General features: G+C 36.5%; 4 protein-coding genes across 5 annotated transcripts in view; 2 read left to right on the top strand and 2 right to left on the bottom strand.

Annotated features, from left to right (window-relative positions):
* LOC140822964 (periodic tryptophan protein 2-like) overlaps positions 1-20,899 on the top strand; it is a 97,575-nt gene that overhangs the window by 9,045 nt on the left and 67,631 nt on the right. The window lies entirely within an intron of this gene.
* Positions 2,090-7,120, bottom strand: LOC140822963 (uncharacterized). 2 transcript variants are annotated; one of them, XM_073184001.1, is made up of 2 exons: positions 6,830-7,120; positions 2,090-3,527 (listed from the first exon to the last, which is right to left on the bottom strand). In XM_073184001.1, the coding sequence occupies exon 2, from the start codon at positions 3,474-3,476 to the stop codon at positions 2,781-2,783; it is 696 nt and encodes a 231-aa protein (XP_073040102.1). In that variant the 5' UTR covers positions 3,477-3,527; positions 6,830-7,120; the 3' UTR covers positions 2,090-2,780. The 2 variants fall into 2 exon arrangements, with proteins under 2 accessions (XP_073040102.1, XP_073040103.1); XM_073184002.1 differs by having other exon boundaries at positions 2,090-3,521.
* Positions 4,313-5,154, top strand: LOC140824111 (uncharacterized). The gene is made up of 2 exons (XM_073185711.1): positions 4,313-4,426; positions 4,507-5,154. Exons 1-2 carry the CDS (start codon positions 4,313-4,315, stop codon positions 5,152-5,154), a joined length of 762 nt encoding a protein of 253 aa, XP_073041812.1.
* On the bottom strand, positions 9,835-10,429 carry LOC140824110 (uncharacterized). The gene is made up of 2 exons (XM_073185710.1): positions 10,088-10,429; positions 9,835-9,972 (listed from the first exon to the last, which is right to left on the bottom strand). The coding sequence occupies exons 1-2, from the start codon at positions 10,427-10,429 to the stop codon at positions 9,835-9,837; spliced, it is 480 nt and encodes a 159-aa protein (XP_073041811.1).

The raw sequence follows: 20,899 nt of genomic DNA, 5'->3' as shown, positions 1-20,899 counted from the left end.
GTACCAATGATCTGCAGTATTAGTTTTCAATGAAGTATAGACAACATTACAGTGAGTTTTTACCTTTGATACCCAAATTTGTCTTACTGTAGGTCGATGGTGGGAGGTGTTGCGGGAAATGTTGGACAACATTCGGGGTAACATCCTGCTCGACTTTCGATTCATGCAGTCATCCTTGAGTTTAAAACAGTATGGCCTGATATGTCCAGGCTTAAAACAATAATGACATACATACCTGCGTTTTCTTTTCTTAGGCACAGGTTCAACATGTTGTCTTTTTGAAGGAGATCTTTTGATCGGCGGTTTGGATTGTGGTTGTATAGATGTATCATCCTTTCCCTTCACAAAGATAGTCGACTTGGAAGATTCACCAATCTCAAACACATTATCTTTGAAGTCTAAGTCTTTCTTGTCATCTCTTCCCATCAAAAGTATGGATTCAAGCTTGGATGTATTTGAATTGAATTTGGACAAAGTTTCTGTTGCCTTTTGAAGCTCTTCTTTGGTCTTACCAAGTTCCGAATCCTTTTTGCTCAAAAGTACTTCAAGTTTGGCAACTACGGCTTTTAGTTCAACGTTCTCCTTCATGAGACTTGAGTTCAACTTGTTTGTCTTGGTCCAATCTTCAAACAGCTCTTCATACAGCTTTTGCACACTCTCAAGAGTGAGTTCTTCATAATCAGTATCTGATCCATCATCACCACTTAAATTTCTAGAAGTTGTGGAGTTCAAACATACTGAATTTTTGCAGATGTTGCGGCCAGGTGTGGCAACACCTAAAGGATTCACTTGCAACCAGCGTTTTTCTTCATTCCTTGGTCGAAACTGTTGTTGGACAGGAGGTTTAGGAGCTGGTGGTCGAAGTGCTCTGTTTGCAAGTGATGTGTCCATTAAATATGTCTGTCAAAAAAAATAAAAACCAGAATCAGCACTTAGTATATCAAGAGTTGGCTCTGATACCACTTGTAAGGATTATTTTGTCCGACAGATATCACAAATAATAAGAATCTCAGAATATGATGTGAAATAGTGAATTTGTGTTTTGTCAGAATTAAATGTTGTGCCAGATGTTACAACATCTCGGACAACATCTACATGCAGCGGAAAATTATATTTTACAACACAAATTGACTTGAAATAAATAAATGGACAAGATTAAATATGCACAAGTATAAATACTTGTGCGGTGCCTTATGGCAAAAATTAATCACTAGAAAACCACAATGTTTGCACAAAAACCTAACACTAGTGATTATGACACAAGTTGAGAAAACAAATGCTTTCTAAAAACAAACAACCAGAATAAAACTAAAACAAGAAAGCAAAAACGTGTTGCCAAACAGTAGATCCAAGAGAAGCAATCTTTGGCCAACATCTTCCCAGATATTGTCTGGAGATGTTCCCAACATTCACGGCAACACCCTGTCACAACTCTTCAAACACAGCACGTCTCTTGAATAAGGTTTTCTCTGAAATTCTGAACGTGCAAAAGTGCATAAGTTATGCATTCATGAAAACCTCCAAGCGAAGAGTGAAAACCATATACATCGAAAAAGCTCTCTCTTAAAAGTATACATGAATCATCAATCCAAGAGCTCTCTCCAAAGTGCGTGTATGAATAATCGAGAAGCCTTGTGCACAAGAGAGAGAAGAGAGAGTGAGAGAGAGAGCTTCAACAATGTCTTTGATCTCTTATTTATAGATGTGGACTTTTATTCTTCAAGGAAACCTATTTCACAAGGAATGTGAGAGTTTAATTAGAAATAAACTCTTTTTAAACATTGATACCATATCTCATTAAATCATAATCATAAATATAATATCTAGAAAAGGCAAACTCAATATTCCACATAATATTATCAATAAGAAATTAAATTTAAGGAAGATATTATATCACAATAAAATCTTAACATAATTATCTAGAAAGACAAAACCATAATTAAATATTATACTCAATCAAATCAACAAGAAATAAATAATATTAGGGAAATTATTTAAGATAAGAAATTATATCAATTAAATAAAGAAAATATATTTCCATTCCGTATATAAATTCGAACCCTAATAAAAAGAAGTCAATGGACTACATGAATACCAAATGGAATTCAATATGAAGAAACCAAACCAAAAGCTACACGTGTCCAAATGAAATACATCCTGAACTTAAATCCCATTTCGAAGAAACAACAAAAGATGCATTTTTGGTACAATTTTAGATTGTTCTTCAAGGCGACCGTTGTCTTGAAACAGCAGGAAAGTCCCTAAATCCAGCTCGTCTTGCAAAACGGGCGTCTTCTTCGGTGCGACTGCTTGTTCTTGAATTTATTGACGCATTTTCCCCTCTATAACTTGATCTCGATCTTGAATAAGTAATGTAATTCTCTCTTTCATAACTCGATCGCGATCTTGAATTGGTACGATTGTTTTCTCTATCATACCTTGCTATTGACCTTGAAATCGAGAAGGAATTTCCTCCTCCATTGTTTGACCTAGGATTCGACCCTGAAATGGTTGGATTGTTTTCTATGGGATAGCTCAATGTTGATCTGGAAATCAACAAGGGATTCCCTCTTTGACTGAGTGATGTTTGACTGGGCTCGGAAATGGTTGGATTATTTTCTCTGTTATACATCGATGTTGGAACTGAACTCAACGAGTTACTTTGATTGTTAGAGCTTGGACTTGAATTGTCTGCCGTTGATCTCCAATGAAGACTGTCGTATTCTCCTGAGAAATCAGAATCGCTCATCTCTGTCTCCAGAGATGTGAACAAAGTGGAATCAGATTAGAGGTAGACTCCCAAACACGTCAGCTTCAAAATCAGGCATTTCTTCCATAGGGAAATCGAAAAAGGTTCCATCACTCCAAAAATCAGCATCCCCCAACTCATCCCAGCTAGGCCACCCATCCCAAGCATCTTCAAAATCCAACTGGTACACAAGTGCATCATTGATATCTAGTTGTCGCTCCAACATTGTCCAGTTTGATTGCCGGATTGCACTGGTTTCTGATGGATGATCAGAGGGGTGTTCAAGTCTAGCATGCTTCCTTAGCTCGGTATAATTTCCACTGAAATTGCATTTTTCTAGAGAACAGCATCTTGTTTTCGAGTTCATGAACCTCCTTGCAGGCTCTTTGACAACCCATCCTGTGATACATCCCCGACAAAGGGGGCAAATGAGGTCATACTTCTGTCCTGCCGACGTTGAAGATGAAAATGACTTTCGATATTGATCAAGGCAATTTGAGTGTCGGTAGCTCGTGTCGCACATGAAAGGGCGACAACCTTTCTCCTGGGAGGAACATAGTAACAGGACAGCATTGTGTGGATGCTCCATGCAAATGGGGCATCGGGCTTCTTCCCATTCTCTTTCATCCCCAACAAGAGGCGATGAGCTTCCACCTGTGTCCTTCAAGCTGCAAGAATAAGGAGATACTCTAGCCCGGTCAAAAGATGCCCTTCCATCTTTTGGCATTTCAGAAGTGGAGCAATTTTTTGGAATTTAGTTAGCCGCAACTGGCTGAGGCTTCATTTCATGAAGAAGCTAGTTATGAATTGTTCATCGTTTCAATGCATAAAAGAAACAATAATACTGTATTTCTCTACAATTCAGACAGCTCAAAAAATTCAGTTTAGTTATAAATTAACATGTCTACACAAGCCGAACCCAGCAAACAAAATATTCTAAAAACTGCATAACATGAGAGGGTTTAAAGATTAAGGGCATCTCCAACCCTATTCTCCATTTTTTCATTCTCTATACTCCGAAATGGAGTATTGCATTCTCTATTAAAAAATCTTCTCCAACCCATATTCTCTAAATTTTATAAATTCTTTATTTTTTATTCCAAATTATTTAATATAAAAATAGTAATTATGTAATATGATATTAAACAAATTAAATTAAATGTGACTCATTTTTTTAAAACATAATTCATTTATTTTGACATCAAATTTCAAGCCGCAGACAACATTAAAACACATACATTGATCGATATAAAATTATCCCACTATCCCATTACTACCCACTAAAGCATTTGAATGACATCCACACTACCCACTATCCCACTAACATCTATCCTTCTATAAAATACTCTTCCACCCCTAATTCATTCTCTCCAAGCATAATGAATTCATCTCGACGTGGTCCTGGTTTCTCAATTGAGGAGGACAAACTTCTTGTGACAATTTATCTCGACATCTCCCAAAATCCTATTATTGGCATAAACCAGTCAAATGATAGCATTTTGGTCTCGAGTGGCAGCCAGTTACAACGAGCAACTCACTAGTCCGTCAACAGAGCATCGTACTATGAGGGCCCTTCAATGTCGATGGTCCAACATAAGTAGGGCTGTCCAAAGTTTTAGTGGATGTATTCGTCAATTGGAACTTAGACACCAAAGTGGTGCATCGGAGAAAGACATTGTGAGTACAAATGTTCAAATATTCTTTAAATATTTTAATTTTTAGTGTGTAAATAACATACAACTAACACGTTTTTAAAGCTTGAAGAAGCAAAAGAATTATTTAAGCAATCTGGGTCAACATGGAGATTGGATCATGTTCGGTCTTTACTAAAAGACCAGGAGAAGTTTAGGTCATCCAACGCTACCTTACCTGGTTTCATATCAAACTGTATGAACTCCTCCCAGTCTGACTACTCACCCAACACAGAATCCCCAACACCAGATTTTCCGGGACTATCTGGGTTTGATGTAAACCTAGATGAAGATAGCCCATCAGGGAGTACTCAGCGACCAATCGGCATAAAAAAAGCAAAAGCCAAAAGAAAAGCCACTGAAGATTACTCAAACGATATTTCCACCATGGCCAAATGCAGTGAGAAAATGATGACTGCAATGGAGAATGCCGAGACCCATCGACAACAACTCATTGATGTTCAGAAAGAAAGGAACGCTCTATTGGCTTGGAAAGAAGAAAATAAAATATTACGGATGAACCCTATGTCTGTTGATGAATCATTCCGTGCATACTTGCTCAAAGAACAACAAAACATTTGGCAGAAAAGAGCAGCAAAAGGTGATGGAGCCGACGGATCTTCTAATCTGTTTGGCCAGTTCTTCGGCGGAACTTCTCCATCCGGGTCCGATCTAGGAGAGTACTACTGTTTAGTCATCATTGCAGTGGAATAAAAATATGTCAATGTGTATTGCTTGTGAGTGTTTGTTTTAAGTTGTTGGTTTGTTTTATGATCGTCTATTTTATATGTTTTAATGTGAACTGTTTTTTATGTTTTAATGTGTATGCATGTTTAATTTATCTCAAGTTAACTAATTCGATTTGTGTTGAAAAAAACATGTAATGTATCATTTCACAATCTTATTTAATTATTATTTTCATTTGTTTTTTTCATCAAAATAATTCAATTACAATAAATAAATAAATAATAAAAAATGAGAAAACTTGAAATAAATTAAATAATACCAAAAAATCATTAAGATTTAGTAAAAGTATTGAATAAACATTAAAATATATGAAATTAATATAAAAAAAAGTTAAAGGGTGTATTTGCAATTTTGGAGAATGGCATTTTCCGATGCACCAACTTTGGTGTCTAAGTTCCACTTGACGAATACATCCACTAAAACTTTGGACAGCCCTACTTATGTTGGACCATCGACATTGAAGGGCCCTCATAGTACGATGCTCTGTTGACGGACTAGTGAGTTGCTCGTTGTAACTGGCTGCCACTCGAGACCACAAGCTATCATTTGACTGGTTTATGCCAATAATAAGATTTTGGGAGATGTCGAGATAAATTGTCACAAGAAGTTTGTCCTCCTCAATTGAGAAACCAGGACCACGTCGAGATGACTTCATTATGCTTGGAGAGAATGAATTAGGGATGAAAGAGTATTTTATAGAAGGATAGATGTTAGTGGGATAGTGGGTAGTGTGGATGTCATTCAAATACTTTAGTGGGTAGTAATGGGATAGTGGGATAATTTTATATCGATCTATGTATGTGTTTTAATGTTGTATGCGGCTTGAAATTTGATGTCAAAATAAATGAATTATGTTTTAAAAAAATGAGTCACATTTAATTTAATTTGTTTAATATCATATTACATAATTACTATTTTTATATTAAATAATTTGGAATAAAAAATATAAAAAATAAAGAATTTATAAAATTTAGAGAATATGGGTTGGAGAAGATTTTTTAAATAGAGAATGCAATACTCCATTTTGGAGTATAGAGAATGAAAAAATGGAGAATAGGGTTGGAGATGCCCTAATGCATAACCTCTGTATGAGAGAAATACCAAGAAAAAAAAAGTGTAATTCAAATTTTCCTTGTGCTTTGTGTGGATTAAAGAATCTCGTTGCTAAATTGAAAACCTAGGTTTTATCCATGTCAACAAGACAAATAATTTACAACAGAAAAGAAAGAATCTTTCTTTCTAAAATTTATCTAATATTACAGATCTGGTGATTTTTGTTCTTCGATGAAACTTTATGTTAATTCCGATATCATTCAACTAAAAACAAAAGGATAAAATTTCTTAAAAATTCGGTCACCGGAAACCAATCACAGCTAACTTCGTTTCATTATGTTCTTTAAAAAGATAATTAATTTTTCAGAATTCTAATCAACGCAGTATATTGACTTTACAGATACCAGAATCGAACACGAACAAATCATGACGAGTAAACTCTCAAAAATCTTCTCCATATAAGAAATCAAAACCCGAATTCACACATAATTACCCAAATCAAACCACCGAAAACAGAAATTACACAAACAATTAGGCCCCCGAAGAACTAAAAAATCACTAAATAAACAAAAAACCAGAAATCAAGTACCTCAAACACTAAATCGCAAAGTGATCGACCTCCGCCGACTATAACACCAGCAAAACAATTCCGTGCGGCGATTAAATTTCTCAGATTTACACTTGCAGAGAATTAACACGAGGTAAAGTAATAGGGCACAGGGCTTTGAGAGATCGGAAATTCATATGAACCCGTGAACCGACTCGATTCGAAAGTGACCGTCCGGTCGGAGGATTTGATAGCTGCAGAAAACCAGTGCCCAAATATGACCGACGCTGTAAGACGAAAGGAGGTTCTTTTATAGTAATTTATTTAAAAGGAAAAAAAAATACGGAAAAGAAGAAATTATATATTTTCATATATACTACAGGGTAGGACACCTCTTACGTATCTTATTCAGGTTTGTAGTCCAACATATTTATATTTTTTTCAGAGAAACTAATTATGTATTCATATTTGTATAAGCCTTATTTAATAATTTAATTTTAAAATATATAAATATGATGAGTATATTAATTTTTTATTTTCTTTTAGATATTGATCATACTATTATTATTTCAAGTTAGAATTGTGCTTAAAAAAGTAAAAAAAATATTAAAGTACAATGAATTTATAAAAGTGAAAATAGTTAGGAAAAGATTGTGTTGGTGTTCAAATGGAAGAAGTTTAATAAACTGCATCTAATTGGACATAAAATATATGCTTATCTTAAAATCTTATAAGTTATCTACTACATAAATAAGTTATTATAAATTCGAACATAGAGTATCCATATTTAATTTATTGTAGTAGCTATGTGACGTCCGGTTTAAGAATTCATAATTATTTCCTTATTAAATGCCACATTTCTACAATATTTATTTATTGAACTGTTATCTTTATTTTTACCATTAGAAAAAAAATATTGTAGATAAAAATTTAAATATTTTCTACTATTATTAAAAGATTATATACAAATATTTACATTATTATTTCAAATATGTACAATTATTTTATAGCAAAACTTAACATTTATTTATAAACAGATCATCACAACTTTCAAATACTCTTATTTCAGCTTCAGTTATTTTCCTCATGTTCCAATTATGGGGTTCCTGTGTCTGGAATTACAATAGAAGAAAAGAAACAGAGGGTTAAGTCTTTGAGGACTTAGTGAGTTTAAATTATTATATAGCTTTTAAATAAGTTAAAATAGCGCTTCATAATAATTAGGCATGAAGTAATAGGCATAACAAATTAGATGTTATGAATGTTAAGAAATGTTAAAATTACTAAGAATAATAGATAAAAGAAAATTTCATAAATTAACATTGGTGGATCTAATTGAGCACTTATAAGATCATTTTACGAGTCGAGTGAACCATTCTTCGGACCGAAATATTCGGTGCGCGTTGTTCAGATGAACCATATACCCGGGACTTTTGACCCGTTGTCCATTAGACTCACTTTCCGGGCCGAAGCTTCGTTGTCCAGTGGACACAATTTCCGGACCAAAATCCGTTGTCCATGACTCAATTCATTAATGATATATCAATCCATTCATAAATATTCAAGAAAATATATCATTAATCGAAATGAATTGTGAATGATATTTGAACATTAAATAAATGTTATTGAAATTTCCAGGCCAAACGCCCAAGGCTTTAATAGAAGAATGAATAGTAATTTTCTCACCTGATAAATTACAGTGTATGCTTGATTAGTAATTCGAATTGTTGGAGCAAGTCCTAAAAATATATTATGAACGATATTTATATGTTAAAGTTTTTAATAATAGCTAATCATATCCAAATTATTTTTGTTCAAAATTTAACCCGGTTGATTTTACTTAAGTTCGCAAAATTCATATTAATTAGAAAATATCTCTAAACATTACGAAAGTTGGCCAAAAAGTTGGAAACATCACCAAGAAGGTTCGGCCACCGAAAAAACGGCGATACGGCGGCGCGTGAGGTACATGCACCGACCGTTCCGACACGTGATAGGCCTTCCGGCGGCCACGCCCGGCCGGTTTTTTCAGCTTATGTAACTTTGTAAGATCTTTAATTCTTATGTTGAAAGTATTTTCAAATTCCTATCCGATCAATACCAGATTTAAATATCGTTTTATGAATAACTAATGTACTCTGGCATTCCGAAAATGTTAGATCCGTCAATATTTTGGGACGACGAACGGTATGTGCCTTATCTATGCAACAAGAGGTACAACTTTTGTGTTCAAGTCAACCTCTAGTTTGGTGTATAGCTATAAGAAAGATGAACAAAAAGTACCTAGCTTGAAACGAGATTCCGTTGCCGTTTTCAGAATATCTTGGTTTGATTTTCTTGTTCTTGATCGCTCCTTTTACATCACCTCCAGTGCTATATTGCTTTAAGACATGAGGTGAATAGTTGGTGATTTATTGGAATTTTTCGGAAAGGGGTATAGATTTTTCTTCTCTCTTTTCCTCCTTCCTTTCTTCTTTTCTCTCCCGTTTCTTTCTTCTCGGTGAATTGAAAATGAGAAAAGAGTTCAGCTATATATAGCCGTGAATTCATATTTATCTATATTAATTTTATTATTTATTAAATAGAAAAGATTATGTCTATCCAAAACTTAATATTCTTATATACTTTGAATCTTAATTATTATATTACATTAAACCTATGTATTGAAACTAATCATAAATTATCTTACATTGAACTTAATGATTATTGTACTTAATTACTTAACATATATATATTGAGCTTAATTATAATATTTTATTATATTTTGGGTATTTGGTTTTGGAATGAGAACCTCATGGTACTTGATAAATTTTTAATTGTATTGTGATGTATTTTAAGATATTTCTAGATACTTTGGACAAATAAAATTTGTACCGAAAAATAGTGTGGTTAAAAAATAAAAATAATAAAATTTAGTCATACTAATGCATTTATGCACCTTTGTGTTTGGGGTGTCACAACATCCTCTCTTTTAAAAATCTGGTCCCCAGGTTTAAGAGTTATTGGAATAAATGCGGATATTGACATCTCATATCTTTATCTGTTTCTCACTTTGCTTCTTCAATGTTGTCGTTTTTCCATAACACTTTTATCAACTGAATTGGTCGACCACGAAGTTCCTTTATTCTTTGGTTCAAAATTTTCACAGGTTGTATTTCATATGCTAGATTTTCTTCCAGATCTATCTGTTGGTGGGCAATCAATTGGGATGAGTCTACTTTGCATTTCCTTAATTGTGATACGTGGAATACATTATGTATACCATAGATATTTTTTGGGTAGAGATAGACGATAAGCCACAGTGCCTATTCGTTCTATAACTTCAAAGGGTCCCACAAATCGAGGATGCAACTTTCCCTTCTTTCCAGTACGCTTGATTCCTTTTATTGGTGATACTTTTAGTAATACATAATCTCGGACTTCAAATTTCAAATCTTTCCGCTTCTTATCTGCATAACTCTTCTGTTGACTTTGAGCTGTTTGTATCCGTTGCTTGATAAGTTGCATTTTGTCAATAGCTTCTTGTATAATGTTAGGCCTCATTGCTCGTTCTTGTCCATTCTTTATGCCTCTCCATTCATCCATATCCCAGTTAAGAGGAGAGCGACATTTTCTTCCATATAATGCTTCATATGGTGCCATTTTTATTGAGGATTGATAACTATTGTTGTATGAAAATTCAACTAGAGGCAAATGTTTTCCCCAGTTTGCCCCAAAATCCAGCACACATGCGCGAAGCATGTCTTCGAATATTTGAATGGTTCGTTCAGACTGACCATCAGTTTGCAGATGTGTTGTTGTGATAAAATTTAATTTAGTACCAAGGCATTCTTGAAGTTTTGTCCATAATCTTGACGTAAACTTCGGATCTCTATCAGATACTATGGTACTTGGGGATACAATGTAACCGTATAATTTCCTTCTGATAGAGTTCAGCCAGTTTTTCCACCCCATATTTGTGACTTATGGGTATGAAATGTGCTGACTTGGTTAAGAAATCAACGATCACTCATATGCTATTAAAACCTCCTGGGAGATGGGGTAATCCGGTCACAAAGTCCATAGTTATTTGATCCCATTTCCATTCTGGTATAGGAAGTGGTTGCAAAAGACCTGCTGGTATTTGATGTTCATCCTTTATCATTTGGCAAGATAGGCATTGTGAAATGAAATCTGCAATATCTCGTTTCATTCCTTTCCACCAGAAGTGTTTTTTAATCTCTTGGTACATCTTAGATCCTCATGGATGAATGCTGATCCGAGATTGATGTGATTTTTCCATTATTTCCTTTTTCATTGAGCTAAGCACACAAATACGGTCATGATAGAATAGTATTCCTTGTGAATTGGTGACGAAATTTGTATCAGTACAGAGTTTTGAAACTTCTTGGCCCAATTCTTGATTTTTCTTAATTCTGGTATGAAATTCAGGTTCGATTCTCAATCTGCCCAAGTGCCCATGTGAATGGATGTGTAACCATTCTCTTATTCTTTCATTTCCAAACAAGCCATGCTAATCTTTCTACTTAAAGCATCAGCCACTACATTAGCTTTACCTGATTGATAAAGAATTGAACAATCGTAATATTCCAAAAATTCAATCCATCTTCTTTGCCTCATGTTCAGCTCTTTTTGAGTAAATAAATACTTAAAGCTTTTGCGGTCTGTATAAATATCAAAAGTGGAACTGTACAAGTAATGTCTCCATTTTGCTAATGCAAACACTATTGCTCCTAATTACAGATCATGAGTGAGATAATTAACTCGTGATTCTTTAATTTTCTAGAGGCATATGCAATAAATTTATCGTTTTGCATTAATACACATCCAAAGCCTTCTTTTGAGGCATCTGTGTGAACCACAAATCCTTCTGTCCCTTCTTGTAAAGCTAATACAGGTGCACTAGTAAGAATTTCTTTTAATTTGCAAAAAATTTCTCACTCTCATCATTCCACAAGAAAGGGTTGTCTTTGCGAGTTAGCTGTGTCAGCCTGTCAGGGGAACAGAAATTTTCGCAAAATCTTTAATGAATCTTCGGTAGTATCCTGCTAGGCCGAGAAAACTTCTAATTTCTATGATGTTGATTGGTTGTTTCCAGCGAGATATTGCTTCTATTTTTGCAGGATCTACTTCCAGTCCTTTCTTAGAGATAAAGTGGCCAAGAAATGACACTTTTACTAGCCAAAATTCACACTTACTGAATTTAACATACAATTGATGTTCTTTCAAAATTTTGAGAATCAATCGTAGATGTTGAGCATGTTCCTCATGACTTCTTGAAAATATCAAAATATCATCTATGAATATGACAACGAATTTGTCCAAGAATGGTTGAAATATTCGATGCATCATATACATGAAAGCTGCAAGAGCGTTGGTTAATCCGAATGACATTACCACAGACTCATATTGTCCATAACGGGTATTAAAAACCGTTTTGGAGATGTCATCCTCCTTAATTCTCAATTGGTAATATCCTTGTTGCAAATCAAGTTTTGAATATACTTGAGACCCTTGTAAGACATCAAATAATTCTTCGATATGTGGTAGATGATATTTGTTTTTTATGGTAATATTGTTAAGTTCTCGATAATCAATGCACATCCTTAGGGTTCCATATTTCTTTTTGACAAATAATACAGGAGCACCCCATGGAGATGTACTAGGCCGGATGTATTTCTTGTCCACGAGCTCTTGTAATTGAAGTTTTAATTCTTTTAACTCTGAAGGTGCCATTCGGTATGGAGTTTTAGATATGGGTTGTGCTCCAGGTATTAGATCAATGGAAAATTCTACGTCTCTCTGAGTAGGTAAAGTATTGATTTCTTCAAGAAAAACATCTGGAAATTCTTGTACAACTGAGATTTCTGAGATCTTGAGTTGATCCTTTGGCTTATTTATCAAATAAGCTAGAAATCCTTGTCCGTTGTCTTTTAGTATAGCCTTAGCTTCTGCTGTTGATACTATTCCCATGGTATGGTTAGCTTTGGAAATGATTGGATGAGAAGTTTGAATATAAACTTCTTTTGTGTAGCAATTGAGTTGGGCTTGGTGTCTAAATAACCAGTTCATTCCAACAATAATACCATAATTCTTGATAGGTAATTCAATCAAATCTGCTAGATATTATTTTTCTTGAGAGTTTAAGTGACGGTTTTTGTAAATGATGTCAGTAATCATTGTTGTCCCTAAAGGTGAGCTAATTTCGAAGCTATATGGTAGCTGCTCAGATAACAGGGGTACTTTATGTACAAAAACTTTTGAGATAAAAGAATGAGTAGCTCTTGGATCAAATAAAGTTTTTGCAGAACTGGATAATATGGTAACAATACCTTCTACGACTACAGTGGGGTCAACTTCCTCCTCTTTGTTTCCTAAGAGGGCATAGGCTCGAGCAGGTATCTTTCGCTTTGTTGTGGGTTGAGTCTTCTGCGTTCTTTTTGGACAATCTTGAATACAGTGTTGCTCACTTCCGCAAATAAGACATTTCCCACCTTTCTCCAACACTTTTCTTCTTCATGATTTGGTAATCCGCAATATCCACACTTTTTGTTGTTTCTTGGAACTTTTCTTTTGACAGCTTCTCCTTGCCTGATTGGTTGTGTTCTTTTTTCAAATTTTCTTTTGCGATTGTTATCTTCAAAAAGGTTGGGCTTCCTGATTTTCTTTTCTTCTTTTTCTTTTTTAAGAAGTGCCTTGATGTCTTCTTCTACTCGTAGAGCTTGATTGACAACATAAACATAACTGGCAACTTCTGTGGACAATGTTGCCCAACGAATATCTAGATTTAATCCTTGAACAAATTTTTTTCTTTTTCTTACCTCATCTTCCATGTAGTGTGGTGCATAATGTATAAGACGGTGGAATTCTGCCTCATATTGAGCTACGGTCATGTCACCTTGGACTAAATCCATAAATTCACGTTCTCGGGTATTTAATATAACTTGAGTTGTATATTTACCTTCGAATTCTTGCAGAAATTTTCCCACGTTTTTGGGGTGTGATTCTTTGTACACTTATGTTCCACCGTACGCCACCAGTTGTGAGCTGCTTCTTCAAATAAGTAAGTGGAAAAATTCACCTTTTGTTCTTCAGAATAATTGAGAATAGAGAATATTTTGATGATTTTACTTAGCCAAGATTCTGCTTGATACGCATCTGGTTTTCCTTCAAACTTTGGCGGTTTTGAATCTCAAAAATCTCTCAAGAGCTCGATCATTTGCCTCAATGTGATGTTCTTGAGCTATGCATTATTTCAAACATATTTTGTACGTTTTGTTCTTGGGGGGGATTGTGTTGAGCGCTTCTAGAATTTTCACTAGTTGCCGAGTTGTGGTCATCTTGAGGGAGAATTTCTTGTCTTATTCTAGATTGAGTACTATTTTGTGAAGACGTCATTTTAAACACATAAATATCAAATATGAACATATCTTGCACTATATTTATATATATATATATATATCATAAATGTACATAGTTATGTCATAGGGTAAACAGTCGGTTTTGTTTATAAACAAGACATGTTTCAAATATTTACAATAACCAAGCATAATAGAAACAGAACTAGAAAACTGGGTCATATATCATGCCTACAAAAATCGATGAATTTGATAATTATCATACCTACAAAAGATGATGATTATTAATACTAGTTATCTACTAGTGCCAAATATTCATTTTCTTCATATCTCGTCATCTGAGAGATCTATAAAAATTGTATGGCTCGTGCCTTCATTTGTGCCTGTGGTTCCCATGGTAACATTTTGATCCGTATTCGGCAGTGATGTATGTGGTTCAACTGGGTCCGGTTCATAACTAGGCTCATTAACATTTTCACTTTTAGGTAAGATAGTCATTGGAACAAGTTCATCTACTCCGAATACAAAGTTTTCCCACATGAGGTCAGGAAGAAATTCAAATTCTGTAATACCCGAGATTTTAGTTTGATAATTTTGAGTTGTCATGTATTATGAATAAGGGAATGGAAGAACAAACAGGGAAAAGCGACGTTGCAAGTTGAGTTTAGTGGCAAAGAGACACCGCAACCGCACCAGAAACATGATCGCACCCGCGGTGTTGGTACAGTAGAGTCAGTGCACCCGCAATACAAGACCTAGCGCACCCGCGGTCGTGTCTTATGAATTGTTGGATGTGATCCAGTGTGCTCAGCGCACTCGCGGTGCAGAGCGAGCGCACCCACGGTGAGACGTGCAACTTGAAAAATAAGCCATGTGTCCCTTGCCATGCAATATAAGTGCTGAGTCTTCATTTCTTCACCCTTGCACATACAGGAACGAGACAAAACCTCCATGAAAGCCTCAAGAATGTTCTTAGCTTAGAAATTAGCTTGTACAAGATCTAACCACCCGAATTTCGATCTGACTTCGGTTCCGTACTCCTCTTGATACAAGCTACAAAAGGATGTAAGTATTACTACATTTTAGCATGTTTTAAAATTGAGATGTTAGGGAAATTATGATTTGAGTTCTACAATGTATTCTCGAGATAATATACATCGTAGAATCGAAAACGGATCAAAGAACGGGTATCATATGCTATCGTTTCATTTTCCAGCATGTGTTGAATTGAGAATATGAAGATTTTGAGATTATGATGTATAGATTGTGATGGTTATGATCTGATGATATAATTCTCGTGTTGGTATTGTCGGTATATAGAGACTACGTCGTTATGCCGTCGAGAGTTATTGAAATTTCATATTGATCTACACACATATCCTACCTTGAGTTGGAGATTGATATGGTACATGCTATATATGTTATTTCATATTGGTATTGATAGATTTGATATCGAGATTTCAAGATTTCGACTTGTTCAACCGATATTACGACAAGAAAGGTATAATTCAATGTTTGAATGGGGAAATATAACTCGAATCAGATCCGGTTTGGGTTTCCCACAAACCACATACTAGATTTCTATACCTTGCTATGTTTGTGCTTTATATTGATTTATATACAAGCATTGAGATAGGAGAGTCATTGGCAGATATGCCAAGTTTCTAGACGTTTGGTAGTATCGAGGCATAGGAGAAGATCGACTCCGATTGTAGATATTCGATACAGACAGGGCCGAAGTCTAGGAATAAGATGTACCATCACCTTGATTGGGAGAGTAGGTGGGAGACTTGTTACGTCTTATTCACACCGGGATCTCTAGACTTAGATATAAGTCGAGTCAAAGAATAAGAGTCCAAGATGTTTTATCTGTTTTCACTAATGTGTCATATATGTCGATTCATGTATTATGATTTTATATTATTGCATGAAATGCATGTATACATGTTTTATATTGGGATTGTTCTCACCGGAGTATCCGGCTGTTGTTGTGTCTGTATGTGTGCATGACAACATATGGGACATAATCAGGGTCAAGGAGAGCGTGACTGAGGTTGGGTAGCGTGGTGACTTCGGGCGTAGAAGATAAACTAGTAGTTTTACATTTGATATGGAATGTGTTATAAACACTAGCTAGTTGTATTACTGTAATGGAACAAGACATGTACCTACGTTTGTTGAAATAAAATATAGATATTACTGATGTATGATTTATATACAATTGTTTTTGATATTAAAAGCAAAATTTTGACCCACATTTTCTAGCAAAGATCCAATTCATCCCAAAGACAATTGAGTTAGAGCCCAGGGTCCCCACAACAGGTGGTATCAGAGCAATAGATCCTTTAGGCTGAACTAGAAGCGAGTTACCGGGGATAGATCGAATTTTCTTCCTTGCTTTTATTGTGCTAGCATGATTTATTGCTTCAGTATTACATATTGTATTGTTATCTGAGTTGATTACATCATGTATTTGCAAAGATGAATCAGAACCGAATCTGGATCAGAGTTATATGATCAGAGGAGGATTGAGACAGATTGTATAGATTGTGTACTAATCCGTTTGATAATCAGATATGCCTTCTCGAAGAGCAACAGTGCCTGTACGTCCGGTACCTGAACAAGGTAGTACTTCTAATGATCCGATGGATGTTACTGCAACACCGATGGAGACACTATTGAAACGGTTTCAATCCTTCAAACCGCCGACATTGAAAGGTACTGAGAGCGCTATGGATTGCGAAAGCTGGTTAGATGACATTGAGATGTTATTTGAATCTCTTGAATATACCGATGAACGCCGAGTGAAGTTAATTGGGCATCAACTGCATGAAGTCGCAAAGAACTGGTGGTTTACCACAAAAAGAGCATTGGAGCATCGTGGCACAGAGATCACTTGGAAGGTTTTTAAAACAGAGTTCTATCAACGCTTCTTTCCCGTATCCTATAGAAAGGATAAAGGTGCCGAGTTTGCCAATCTAAAACAGGAACATCTGAATATCGAGGAATATGTGGCAAAGTTTTCGACATTGCTCTGATTTGCTCCTCACGTCGCAGAGAGTGACGAGGCCGTTGCAGATCAGTTTATCAATGGCTTGAATCCGGATATCTTTACCTTGGTGAATACCGGCAGACCCAACAATTTTGCAGATGCCTTGAACAGAGCCAACAGAGCGGAAGCGGGTCTGATTAAGCAACGAGGACTTTCGTATGCTGCTCCGACTCCGAGACCGCCACAAATTTCAGTTCAACCCCCTCCCAGATTTGAGAGTGGTGGTAGTAGTAGTGGGAGGAAAGACCAGTTAAAAGTGAAAGGCAAACAGTTCAAAAGATGAGGGAGCAGTTCGTGGAGCTCCAGTGGGTCACGGCAGAAGGGTTCTGGCCAGAGTACAGAGTATATAGGAGTATATTGCAGTTCTTGTGGAGGCAGACATGCCATCGAGCAGTGTCAGGGTGTGATGGGTCGATGCAACATGTGCAGACAGCAGGGACATTTCGCCAAAGTCTGTCCACAGAGAGGTTCACAGAGATTCCAAGGTGCAGGATCATCTGTATCAGTACCTCAGCCTGAGAGCAAGCATCATCTGTCCATTCTTTTCAGCCAACACCTCCACAGACCCAGCCCCGAGCCAGAGGTAGCCAGACAGTGAGCCAGTCTTCTAGACAGCAAACTCAGGTGTTTGCATTGACAGAGGAGCAGGCCCAAGATGCACCAGACGATGTTGTCGCAGGTAACTATTTTCTTTGCGGTTATCCTACCTATGTATTGCTTGATACGGGTGCATCTCATACATTCATATCAGAGCGTTTTGCATTATTACATTCATTGCCTGTCGAATCATTAAATATGGTAGTGTCTGTTTCTTCCCCGTTGGGAAGTGGTCTTATATCCGTGACTTCGGTTAGACATTGTATGCTACAGTTCGAAGGTCACGAGATTGACTTAGATTGCATTGTGCTTGGGTTGTCTGATTTTGATTGCATTGTCGGTATCGATATGTTAACCAAGTACCGAGCCACTGTAGATTGTTTCTAGAAGATTGTCAGGTTCAGACCAGAGATGGCTGACGAGTGGAAATTTTACGGTAAGGGTTCCAGATCTTGGATTCCATTAGTATCTGTTTTGACGATGACACGATTTTCATAGAAAGGAGCAGAGGGGTTCTTTGTCTATTCAGTAGATCTACGGAAATCGAGCCCAGCACTGACAGATCTCCCAGTAGTATGCGAATTTGCTGATGTATTCCCAGACGAGATTCCAAGATTATCTCCAGTCCGAGAGGTAGATTTTAGCATTGATCTTATACCAGGTACCGTTCCTATATCTCGAGCTTCCTATAGAATGGCACCTATTGAATTGAAAGAATTGAAAGAACATCTCGAAGATTTACTGGCCAAAGGTTATATCAGACCGATTGTATCTCTTTGGGGGGCGCACCAGTGCTATTTGTTCGCAAGAAAGATGGTTCGATGAGATTGTGCATTGATTACCGCCAACTAAACAAAGCAACGGTGAAGAACAAATATCCTTTGCCTCGTATCGACGATTTATTTGATCAGTTGCAGGGATCTTCTGTCTATTCCAAGATCGATCTACGATCTGGATATCACCAAATCCGTGTCAGAGATGCAGACATACCGAAGACAGCATTCCGAACCAGGTATGGACATTATGAGTTTGTTGTCATGCCTTTTGGGTTAATGAATGCTCCAGCTGTGTTCATGGGACTGATGAACCGTGTCTTTCAGAAATATCTGGATGATTTTGTTATTGTTTTTATTGATGATTTTTTGGTATATTCCAAGAACATGAATGAGCATGCCGAACATTTGAGAACTGTGCTGAGAATTTTGAGAACAGAAAAATTATACGCTAAATTATCGAAATACGAGTTCTGGTTGAGACAGGTTGTGTTTTTGGGGCATATCATATCTGGAGACGTTATATCTGTTGACCCGAGCAAAGTCGAGGTAGTGATCAGTTGGCCTAGACCGACCTCTGTGCCAGAGATACGCAGTTTTATGGGTCTGGCAGGCTATTACCTGGCGATTTATCAGAGATTTTTCCAGTATTGCAAAGCCGATTACACAGCTAACTCAGAAGTATGCTCCGTTTATTTGGTCAGAAGCTTGTGAGTCCAGTTTTCTAGAATTGAAGAAAAGATTAACCAGTGCTCCAGTGCTGACTATTCCTTCATGTACTGGTGTTTTCGTTGTATATTGTGATGCATCTCACAGAGGGCTAGGATGTGTTCTGATACAGCGAGGACATGTCATTGCTTATACCTAGAGACAGTTGAAGCCACACGAGACTTGTTACCCAATTCATGATCTTGAATTTGCGGCTATTGTATTTGCACTGAAGATATGGCGAAACTATCTCTATGGCGAAAAGTTTGAAATCTATTCTGATCACAAGAGCTTGAAATACCTGTTTTCAAAGTCAGAGTTGAATATGAGACAGCGTAGATGGCTAGATTTACTGAAAGATTTTGACTGTGAAATTAAGTACTATCCAGGGAAGTCTAATGTAGCAGCGGATGCCTTGAGTCAAAAGGTATGTGCTCTATCCTTGTCGACGATAGGTGTTTCGAAGTTGATTGAAAATTGTTTTTTTTCTGGATTAGTATTCGATACAGATAGTAGACCATTACGACTTGCTACGATTCAAGTGGAACCAGATTTGATTGTTCGCATTAAAGAAGCACAAAAAAATGATCAGAATGTTCAGAAGTCGATTGAGATGGTTAGATCAGGACATCAGTCAGAGTATCAGGTACTTGATCATGTTTTATATGTGAATAACGGTCTTGTAGTGCCAGATGTTTCAGATTTGAAACAACAAATATTGTCAGAAGCGCACCGTAGTCGGTTCAGTATTCATCCTGGCGGCAGAAAGATGTACAACGATATAAAGACACAGTTTTGGTGGAAACAGATGAAATCAGACATTACAGAGTTTGTATCTAAGTGTTTGAATTGCCAACAGGTGAAGGCCAAGAGGAAGAAACCCGGAGGTTTACTTCAAAATTTATCTATTCCTGAATGGAAATGGGATCACATTTCCATGGATTTTGTTACGTAGTTACCACGATCATCCCGGGGCTGTGATGCGATTTGGGTCATGATTGACAGATTGACCGAATCAGCATGCTTTATTCCGTATAGAATGACGTACCGACATGATCAGATGGCAGATATCTATGTCAGAGAAGTGGTCAGATTGCATGGTGTGCCGAAATCTATCGTATCAGATCGTGATCCCCGATTCACTTCACATTTCTGGCACAGTTTGCAGCAGGTTTTAGGTACGCCATTGCACCTGAGTACTGCATATCATCCTCAGACCGATGGACAGTCAGAACAGACTATCCAGACATTAGAGGATATGCTGAGAGCTGTAGTGCTAGATTTTGGCACTAGTTGGCAAGATTCACCACCTCTTTGTGAATTCTCGTACAACAACAGCTATCAGACGAGCATCGAGATGGCACCGTTTGAAGCATTATACGGCAAAAAGTGCAGATCTCCTCTGTATTGGGATGTTATATCAGAAGTACCAGAACTGGGGGCTGATATGATCTGAGAGATGACTGAGAAAGTGAAACTAATTCAGACGAGAATGAAGACAGCTCAGGTAAGACAAGCCAAGTATGCGAATGTTAGACGTAGACCATTAGTGTTTGAACAAGGAGACAGAGTATTTTTGAAGATTCTCCTTTCAGAGGGATTGTCAGATTTGGTAAACGTGGGA

Source organism: Primulina eburnea, chromosome 2 (genome assembly GCF_022965805.1).
Source record: "Primulina eburnea isolate SZY01 chromosome 2, ASM2296580v1, whole genome shotgun sequence".
Classification (NCBI taxonomy): domain Eukaryota; kingdom Viridiplantae; phylum Streptophyta; class Magnoliopsida; order Lamiales; family Gesneriaceae; genus Primulina; species Primulina eburnea.
This window is presented reverse-complemented; position numbering and strand designations above follow the sequence as displayed.

What these genes read in the sequence shown, in the direction of transcription:
- LOC140822963 (XM_073184001.1), bottom strand. Translation starts at nt 3,476, where the DNA reads ATGCCAAAAGATGGAAGGGCATCTTTTGACCGGGCTAGAGTATCTCCT.
- LOC140824111 (XM_073185711.1), top strand. Translation starts at nt 4,313, where the DNA reads ATGAGGGCCCTTCAATGTCGATGGTCCAACATAAGTAGGGCTGTCCAA. An exon ending in GTGCATCGGAGAAAGACATT is followed by an intron (nt 4,427 to 4,506) that starts GTGAGTACAAAT and finishes ACGTTTTTAAAG; the next exon opens with CTTGAAGAAGCAAAAGAATT.
- LOC140824110 (XM_073185710.1), bottom strand. Translation starts at nt 10,429, where the DNA reads ATGGCACCATATGAAGCATTATATGGAAGAAAATGTCGCTCTCCTCTT. An exon ending in TTATAGAACGAATAGGCACT is followed by an intron (nt 9,973 to 10,087) that starts GTGGCTTATCGT and finishes GCCCACCAACAG; the next exon opens with ATAGATCTGGAAGAAAATCT.